The sequence below is a fragment of the Psittacula echo genome (assembly GCF_963264785.1).
Source record: "Psittacula echo genome assembly, chromosome: 4".
In the NCBI taxonomy this organism is placed as follows: Eukaryota; Metazoa; Chordata; class Aves; order Psittaciformes; family Psittacidae; genus Psittacula; species Psittacula echo.
The window spans coordinates 109,260,424-109,270,313 of record NC_137738.1 but is presented as its reverse complement, the minus strand read 5'-3'; the positions used below and the strand labels follow the sequence as shown (position 1 = coordinate 109,270,313).

The 9,890-nt window shown below is 62.1% G+C and overlaps 1 protein-coding gene across 1 annotated transcript; it reads right to left on the bottom strand.

Moving 5' to 3' along the window:
• Positions 1-1,902: 1,902 nt before the first annotated feature.
• Positions 1,903-9,390, bottom strand: DPYSL5 (dihydropyrimidinase like 5; the record flags this gene model as incomplete). The annotated part of the gene is made up of 12 exons (XM_080616693.1): positions 1,903-1,988; positions 2,661-2,829; positions 4,020-4,227; positions 4,306-4,448; positions 4,774-4,915; positions 5,693-5,849; positions 6,403-6,478; positions 6,695-6,739; positions 6,984-7,052; positions 7,164-7,343; positions 7,595-7,753; positions 9,130-9,390. The coding sequence occupies 12 exons, from the start codon at positions 9,388-9,390 to the stop codon at positions 1,903-1,905; spliced, it is 1,695 nt and encodes a 564-aa protein (XP_080472819.1).
• Between the last annotated feature and the right edge of the window lie 500 nt (positions 9,391-9,890).

Here is a 9,890-nt window from a genome sequence, read left to right as displayed (position 1 = left end):
CGCAGCAGCCTCAACCCTTCCCTCCCTCCCTCCCTCCCTCCCTGCAGGCGGGGCCGGCCCTGCTGCGCTCCGCCTTCTGTCCCCACGGCAACGGGAAGTGGCCCACCCTCTTCCGTCGCCCTGGCAACACTGGCCTTGGATCTGCCTCTCCCACAGCGCCCCCTGGGGGCGAGCCGCAACGGCCTCCTCACTGCCGGGACACCAGGAATCCCCTCAGACCCTCTGGAACCTCCCGTAGCCCCCCACGGACCCTGGGACCTCACCGGGGTCCCACCGTACGCTCCCGGTATCCCTCCTTGCCTACTCTGGGGCCTCCTGGAGCCTCAGAGTCTTTTGGGACATTTGCCCCCCGTGTAGCCTGGGGGTCCCCAGAGCTTCCCAGAGCTCCCCCCAGACTCCAAGCATCCTCCCAGACACTCAGCGCCGCCTGCAACCCATCCTCACCTCACTGACCTCCAAACCCTCCGCTGCACCCCATCCCTGCCCTGCAGCCCCCCTGCACCTTTGTGTGCACTTGTGCAAGCAAGCAGCATGTGTACATTTATGTGCGTGCACGTGCATGTGTGTGCCTGTGTGTGTCCTCACCCTCCTGATATGGAGGTGCGTGACTAACGTGGCTGCCCACAGAGGTGTTGGCTGAATGGCCATGGCTGCCTGTCTGTGTCCCTGTGTCACTCACATCGCCCTGTGTCCCACATCCCAGGGATGCTCTCAGCACCCTCCTGGGCCCCACTTGCTGCAGTGGTGGGTACAAAGTCTGGTGGCCACATGTTGGACCCAATGCTGCCATGTGGGTGGTGTGGTGGGGTCTGATGGGTAGGCATCCAGGGAGAATATGGAGATGGTCCCGGACCCCAGCAATGTTGGGGTGCAGGCACACTGGGAAGCAAGGAGATAGGGGTTTACCACATGCCATATCCCCACCAGGACCCCCCAGGCAGGCACGGAGCCCAGGTGCTGTGAACGGTCTTTAATGAGCAAACAGAGACGTACCGCAGGTTCCTAAAACGGCCAATACTGACTACCTAGGAGGGGGAACAGGACCCCCATACTGCCTGCCCCCCACCCCCCGACAGGGACCCACCGAGGAGGGGAACAGGGCATGGGGCACATTTCACATCCCACATGGCTCCAGGCACGGAGGGATGGGGATGTGCATGTGTATGTGTGCACGTGGACACCTGCCTAGGAGATCACGTGTGCATGTGTGTGTGCAAGGAACAGGGCACTGAGAATACACACAGAGCGATGTGTATGTCTGAGACCGTGCATAGCATGACACATGTGTGCACACACACACGTGGTGGGGAGCCTGCTGGTGCTTCACATGGAGGAATGCACACACATGTGTGCATGTGTGCCGTGAGCATCTCAGTCCATACACGGGTGACACACGTGTGCACACAAACACATGGCTGTGAGGAGTGTGCTAACACCTCTGCATGGAGGGACGCACAGGTGTGTGCATTTGTGTGCCCGTGGGCTGCAGCATCACACTCGTGCAGGCTCACGCGTGGGGATGGAGGGGGTGTGGGGATGGAGGGGGTCAGCCCAGGGGTTGGAGGGGGGTGGGGGTGTCCCTGCTTCTCCCCTAATGCTAGTGACACAAACCACTTCAGAGTATTTCCACGTGATGCACAAACAAGTCAAAAATTCACTGATCCAAACCCAACGTGCAAACAGAAAAGGGCCGGGGGGGGCTCACCTGCTGCCCCCGTCCCCTCCCGCTGGCCAGGCTGCAGCCTCCCGGCCTCCAGCCCACCTCACACGGCTGCCAGCATGGCCCGGCCCTGCGGGCAGGACGAGGGCCAGGCACGGCCCCCCGGGGTGAAGGAAGCCCCGCTGGAGCCGGGGGGTCTGTGGCCAGCACCTGGTCCTCAGTTGGGGGACAGGTCCTCAGCTCTACCAAATGCCGCTAGACCGGCCTCCGGGGGGAGCGAGAATCCGGGCCGAAGCTCGCTTTGGAACGTGGTCATCGATCTGAGAACCTGCCAGACAGATGGACGGACAGGCGTCAGGGATGCCAGCACCACGGGGACAGCGGGTGCTCTGCATCCCCCGGCTCCCCTGCAGCCCTGCTCCTGCCTAAGCTGTGCCACGTGCTGCAGCACTGGTGCCTTGTGCAGCACCAGGACCAATGCTGGCGACCCACAAGGCCCTGACATCCTGCCCTGTGCCAAGAGCACTGAGTGGGATGCTGGCAGGAAGCATGGTCGGAGGCTGCCAGCCCCAGCACAGCCAGCACAGGAGCCTGGCAGCACCGAACACTGCAGTCCAGGGAGCAGGGTGCAGCCAGCCCTGCTCCTGCCCTCACACACCATGAGGCTTGGTCCGGCCTGACACATAGCATGGGATACCCGTCATGTGTGTTTGGACAGCAGCTCAACCCTGCTGCCTGGCACCCCGTGCCTAGCCAGTGCCTCACTGGTGCAGCCACGAGATGGACGGTGCATGGAGGAACGGGTCCAGGGATGGGGTCAGCTCCCTACTCTGCCATGGGAGCACCGGCATGGCACGGCTCTTGGCCCAGGAAAGGGGAAGGACAACCTAGGGGGAGGTGGGGACACCCAGCCGGTGCTGGAAAGCCACCAGATGCAGGGCAGCCGGCGGGACCTGGGGAGGGGCTGGACATGGAGCCGGGGCTGCCCGGACCCTCTTACCGGAGAGGCTGAAGCTGGACTCGTGGAGGTCCCTCATGCCCCCATGTCGCGTGGCGGGCCGTGTGGGGGTATCGGCCAGGGGCGTCCCCGTCTCTTTTTTCCCAGCATGCACAACCACGGCCACGTCCCCCAGGTACGGGGTGCGATCCACACCCCGCAGCTTTAAACTCTGCCAGAAGGGAAAGAAAGAGCAGAGAGAAAGGGTCAGCCTGGTGGGCATCACACTGTGCTGGGTGGGGGGAGAGCATGGTGTGCCCTGTGGCATGAGCAGGGTTAGGAGTGCCCGTGCCTTATGGCGGGGTGCGGATCAGCCGGGTGTGGGGAGGAGAAAGGGGTCCAGGGCATGCTATGGTGTGGGGAGACAGCTGTGGTGTGGGGAGGCACTGAACGGGATGTGACCAGGATGTGGGGCTACCGGTGCAGAAGGTGCCAGGGCAGGAGCTGGGGGAGGCAGGTGGTCCTGGTGGCACAGCGCCTCACCCCTGTCACCATTGTGATGGCCAAGCCAACCCCCCCTGCAGCGAGGTGCTGATGTCCCCCAGTGCTGCCCCTGGCCAGACATGGCTCCAGCCAGGCACCCCATGGATGAAGTCTGAGGACATGTCCCTCAGTGCTGGCCATTGCCTCCCCGTGGCAGTTCTGGCACACCTCAGTTGTCCCCTTCTGTCACAGCACTGGCACCACATCAAGGCCCCAGTGCATGCCCTACAGCTGGGTGCAGAGGGGGGCACAGAGGGGTCCCTAGCACCGGGGTCTGCCGGAGGTCCTGGGTGTCACCCCTGAGCAGCCCTGGGACCAATGAGGTAGATGGGGCTGGCAGCAGTGGCCAAGCCCCCCATGTGATGGAGAGGAGGAGAGTGGCTTCTGCAGCCTCTTGAGTGTGGCTAAGACCTGCCCTGCAGCCAGAGGGTGCATGTCCTGGAGGCCCTCCTGTCCCAGCTATGTATGTAACTGCCCCGCTGCATGTGGGGCCACTGTGAGGCTGCAAAGGGGGGATCCAGCCAACAGAAGAGAGCCTGGCACAGGCAGAGGGCCCTGATGCCTGGCACATGTGTTGGTATGACCACTGGTCACCACAGCGTGCAGGCTGATCATCCCCAAACCCTCTATGCAGCCAGCACACAGGCAAGGACCCAGGGGAGTGCAGGAGCTAGGGGGTCCTCCGTTGTACACCACCCTCAGGACCCACCGCTGCTGCTGTCCTCTCCCATCCCCTGCATGAGGCATGCTGCAACGTGGTACCAACCACAGCACAATGTGGCACTGGGGTGGCGCAGCACAGACCCATCCTCCCAGCACCAGCAGCCCTGCCCCATGCTGCAGCACAGCCCCACACAGCCCTCACTGTGCCCCCCATACCTTCTCCCGTTGCACCAGCTTCTTGTAAACAGAGTCCGGGAAGGAGCGGAGTGGGCAGAACTTGCCGGTGCCCTCAGCACACATGAAGACGCCATTCTCATAGACCACGCGCCCACGGCTGATGGTGACCAGGGGCACCCCATGGCATCGCATATTCTCATACAGGTTGATGTCCCCCCCCTGCACCTGGGTGCTGGCCGAGATGGTTCTGGGGGGGGGACGGGGTGGTGAGGGGGTGCTTGGTGGCAAACGACCACTTCCCAGCCCCCCTGCTGGCTGCACCTACTTAGTGGCCTCAGGGTCCCAGACGACAACATCAGCGTCAGCCCCCGGAATGATCCGGCCTTTGCGGGGATACAGGTTGTAGATCTTGGCAGCGTTGGAGCTGGTCACGGCCACGAAGCGGTTCTCATCCATCTTGCCCCCAACCTGGTGCCAGAGTAGGGTGAGGATGTGCAGGGCTGCATCCTGCCCCAGCCCTACAGTGCTGCCCACCCCAAACACCTCATAGGTGCTGCTGGGGCCATGCCCCTTGCAGGGACACACTGGATTACACTGGTGAGCACTTTGCTGGCCCCATGCCGGAAGTCAAACACCCCACGGGTCATCTTGGGGACCCAGGAAAAGGACCTTCCACCCCAAAGCAGGGGCCAGCTCGGCCCAAGTTAGCCTCAAGACTGAGCCTCCCAAGAGCCAGGGAGCAGCCCCATCCCAGGGGTGCCTGTGGGCACAGAGGAGAGTGGGACCCCCATACCACGCCTCGCTCCCAGATGATGTTCATGCGGTCCTGCACGCCGCTGACGCCATGGGGGATCTTGGTGAAGTCCTCCTTGCCCATGGCCTTCTGCTTGGTGCTGAAGGGCCGGTGGTCAGAGGCCACGATGTTCAGAGTGTCACTGCAGGAGGACAGGGCGGTGCTGCTGATGGCACGACCAGGGCGGCTCGGCCATAGTCAGCTCGTGGTGGAGTGCCGAGGGAGCTCAGCACCCAGGGAATGGAGCACCCACATAGTGGGATGCCTGAGGAGCTCGATGCACAGGGAGCAGGGCACCAACATCATGGGGTGTTCAGGAATCTCAATGCCTGGGGAGCCAGGTGCCTGAGTAGGGGGGCACCCACACTATGGGGTGCCAATGGAGCTCAGCACTCATGTAGTGGGGTGCCTGGGGAGTGGGGCACCCATGCAGTGGGGTGCCTGGGGAGGTCAGCACACAGGGAGTGGTGCACCCAGAAAGTGGGGTGCCCAGGGATTGTGGCACCCATGCACTGGGGTGCCTGGAGACCTTAGCACCTACTCCCTGGGTGCCAAACTCAGCACCCAGGGAGTAAGGTGCCCAGGAATTGGGGTACCCATGCAATGGGACATCCAACATCCCAGGTGCTCAGAGAGTGTCTGGGAAGTGAAGCACCCAGAGAGCCTGGTGCCCAAGAAGTGAGGTGCTGGACATGTGGAGTGCCTGGGGGTTAGCCCAAGGAGAAGAGTGGCTGAAGTGTCTGGAGAGTGCAGCACCAGGAGAGCAGGGTGCCAGAACACGTGGTGCTGGGGTGATGGGGCAGCTGGGTGGCACAGCACCTGGGAGCAGACATCAGGGATGCCCGGAGAGCACCAGCAAGCACAGCAACGGGTGCCCTGGAGCACGGCCCGCGGGGAGGGTGTACCCAGGGTGCCTCACTTGGCGAGCAGGCTCATGAGGTAGGCTGAGGTGTTGGTGTCCAAGCGCAGCGGCGGCACAGTGACGTAGGCAGCAGCATGGAACCAGTCCTGGTGGTAGTAGTGCAGCCCAGTGAGCGTGGCGTGTGCTGTGGTTGTCTCCGCGTACACCACCTTCCCTGTCGGGGCGGAGGATCATGTGTGGGGCACAGGCGCGTACATCCACATGTGTGTGTGTACACGTGTGCTCAGGTCTGTGTCTCCTGTCTGCAAGCTGAGCTCCTGTGGGCCCACACGTGCACACGTGTCCAAGGTCATTTCCCCACGTGCACCCACGTGCTCCTGGGCCTGTATGTTCCCACCTGTGTCCCTGTCCGTGTAAGTGCCCATGCATGTCCACAGACCCATACCTCCTGTGCCATGCTTATCCATGCTTTTGCATGTTACATGTGCCCATGTCCACATCCCTTCATGCCTGTGACCTTCCTGGTGCCCACATTCACCCCACGTGTATCCCATGTCTGTGGGCATGTCTGTGTCCATGCATGTTCCCCTTGCCTATGTGTCCTCGTATGCCCACGTGTCCTTGTATGCCCACATCCCTACGTGTGCTCCATGTCTGTAACCCCACAAGTGTTCACACTTGCATGTACACACTACCTATATGCCCATATCCCACCCCACTGCCAGCCTGGGGGGGCATCACATCTCACCCTGGGGGTGCCCATCTACCTTGCATCTTGGCAGCAGCAATGACATCCCCTGCAGACATACTGGAGACGTTCACAAGGTAAACAGGGCAGTGGGTCTGCGGAGAGGGGGTCAGTGTCACTGTTCCTGTGGTGCCCAGGTTCCATGGGAGCTTCCCATGCACCCGGTGGGGTCTTCCTATGGAACCGGGGCATCCACCCCCAACCGCACAAGGAGGTGGGATGCCCATTGTGATCCAGCACTGCCGTGTGCCACGCACCCAGCATGCTCGTGGAGGGGACCTCAGTGTGACCTCCAGCATGGGACTACTCACCCTGTTGGCAATGGTGATGACGCGGTGTGTGGCCTCGGCTTCCAGCTATGGAGAGAGCAGGCAGTGAGACACATGGCACGGCAAAACGCCTCAGCTGGGGCATGTTGCAGTGTTGGGCTTGTTGACACTGATGGGTGGTGAAAAGACTGGTGTGCATAGGGGTGCATAATGGCACAGACAGGCACATGGATGGCGTAGATGGGTGCATGGATGATGACAGCCATGAAGGTGCTCCAGACCACCCCAACCACACGCGTGTGGTGACTCAGGGACACCAGCAGTCACCTACCTCTTCGGGCCGGCTGATCTCAATGCCCTCTGGCCCCGTGATGCCCAGGTCCAATGCCTCCTTTGCTCCCTGGGGAACAGAGGGGAATGTCAGGATGGAGGTAACACTGGAGGCTCTGCCTGCTCCAAGCACACGGCTGGTGCCCATCATTGCTGAGCACCCCTCGTCCCCAGTGCTCACCTCAGCCACCAGCTCGCCATTCTCAGCGTGGACGCGGGCAATGGCGCCGAAGTCGCGGCAGGCCCGGAAGACCTGGTAGAGCTCGCTGTCCCGCAGCATGTACAGGTCCTTGTAGGTCATGAACATCTGGAAGGAGTTCACCCCCTTCTCCCGCACCAGTGTCTCCATCTCTGACTTCACCTGCACCGGGACAGGAGAGGCAGCACAGCAGGGGGAGACATGGCAGATCTGGGCTCAGCCCCATGGGGACCTCCTGCCCCAGTGAGCCTGGATCAAGGCAGCTCAAAAGGCAGCCTGGGGGCTCAGACCACCCCACCGAGCCGCTAATGGGATCAGTGGGGCTGGAATTAGCCCTGGACACAGCAGCTGCTCCCAGGGTACTCGCTGTGCTGGGGGCTGGAGCCACGCTGTGCTGGCGCGAATGGACTCACCTTGGGTGCCCACCAAGTGATGCCCATGTGCAGGGCGTAGTCGCAGCAGACCTTGGGGTCAGCCAGGCTGCGGCACTTCTCATAGGCATCCAGCAGTGAGGTCTCCTTGTCGGGCAGGACGTGGCCTATGATCATTGTCGTCCCTCCTACCAGGGCTGCCTGTGAGTTACAGCAGCGCTTGAAGGGGCAGGATTCAGCCCCTGCTGCCCACACCACCGGGCAGTGCTAATCTTGCCTGGCTATGAGCAGGGTAATCCCCTGGGCCAGGCTCTGTTGCCAGCAGGGATCCCCCTGCACCACGGTGGTGTGCAACCCCCCCTGCAGTGCCCTGACCCTGCCTGTGGCTGCCCAGTTGCATCAGCACATCTGGGTGCACGGCACATCTGGAGACCCAAAATCCTACAACCCACCATGGCGTCGACTGCCTCCCACAGCACCAGTCACTGGATTTGGGCTGCAGGGAGAGCCCCCTGGCATGGCAGACATGGGTGGCAGGACAAGCATGGTCACACCCGCTGGTGTCCTTGGCTCACCCAGCCTGGCTAATCCCCAAAGCTCCTTTACCAATTGCCCTCACGGGCTGGGGCAGCCAGTGGTGGTGGTGCGGTGCTGTAAGGCAGCCTGCTGGGATGGAGATGGGAAGCAGCATAGCACTGGCTGCCTGTGGTCACTGCTCCAGCCCCCTGCCCTCCCTCTGACACATTTCCATGCCCCTCACTGTGCTACAGCATGCGACTGTTCCCTCAACCCCTCTGCTGCAGGGCCAAGCACAGCCAGTGCTGGCCCAGCACAATGGCTGCTCTGTGTGGGGTGCTGGAGACAGCTGGCCCTGGCACTGCTCAGGCCCCTTGACACACCCCGGCAGCGGCACCCAGAGCATGGCACCACAGGGTCCCAGGCTGGGCTGGCACTGCAGAGCAGCTCCATGGCACCCTTGCTGCTATCAGTGCATCTTCCACTCTGCCCTGTGCCAGCAGCACTGGCTCACGGGGTACACAGCTGGTGGTGTGCGGAGAGCAGAAGGGCTCCATGTGGGGACCAGGTGCCCCAGCAAAGGAGGAGGATGCTCACAGCAAGGGGACCTGATGGATGGGGACATGGGGACACTGCCAGGCTGCCAGGGAGCTGATGCTGCCCACAGTGCCAGGGCAGAGCCTGCTCAAACCATGCAGTTCCTACTGGTGGGGCCTGGCTGCTGAATGCTCTTGCCTGATCAGCATCCCCCTTGACCATGGATAGAATCATAGAATCATGGAATAGTGTGGGCTGGAAAGGACCTTCAAAGCTCATCTAGTCCAACCCCCTTGCAATGAGCAGGGACATCTTCAACTAGATCAGGTTGCTCAAAGCCCCATGCAGCCTGGCCTTGAATGTCTCCAGAGATGGCACATCCACTGCCTCTCTGGGCAAACTGGATGCTCCACACCAACACCCTGCGGCACTCTAGGAGCCATGGAGCCCTCTGTGAGCATGGAATTAGGGTGCAGGCAGCACATACAGGGAGGTTGCAGATGGGGGCTGCAGCCAGGTAGTACCTTGGTGCCATGGTAGAAGTCATCCACGCAGGTGGCATTCATGAAGGTCTGGTGGAAGTGGGTGCTGGTGTCGATGCCGCCGGGGATGACAAGCTTGCCGGTGGCATCAATGACCTTGGCTCCACCGGGGATCATAAGCTCGCGGCCCACTTGCTGGATGATGCCATTCTCGATGTAGACATCCGCCTCCAGTGTGCAGTCGTCGTTCACCACCTTCCCTCCCTTGATGAGGATCCGCATGGTGGCTGCGTTGGCAAGCATGGTGCTGTGAGGACAAACATCAGCCTTGGGGTGGCTGCTGGGTGCTCCTGTCCCATGCAGCCCCCTGGAGCCCGGGGGTTCTCATCCCCATTGCCCACCCCTCCCTGGACATCCCAGGCTAGTGTGGGGGAACTCAGGTCCTGCTTCTCAGCACAGAGACCTGGTGCAGGCAGGCAGGGCTCCAGGCAGCCCCACTGCTGTGTGTCCGCCATGCCCATCCCCAGCCTGGGCCATGTCAACACTGGATTATCCCAGGAAATCCATGGAGAGGGGGGGAGCTGGGTGCTCGGAGCCCCCCTGCTCTGGCTACGTGAACCTGCACCCGGCCAGCACTGCTCAGCCCATGGTCCCAGCACCCACATCCAGGCTTCTGGGCCCCCACCCCAGTGCAGGGTGCAAGAGGGGGCCACATCCCTGCTATGGGTGCCACATGTGCAGAGGAGACACTGCGGGAGCTTCTTCCTGGGGTACAATGCATGCTTGGGGCAGGCTGCCTGCCT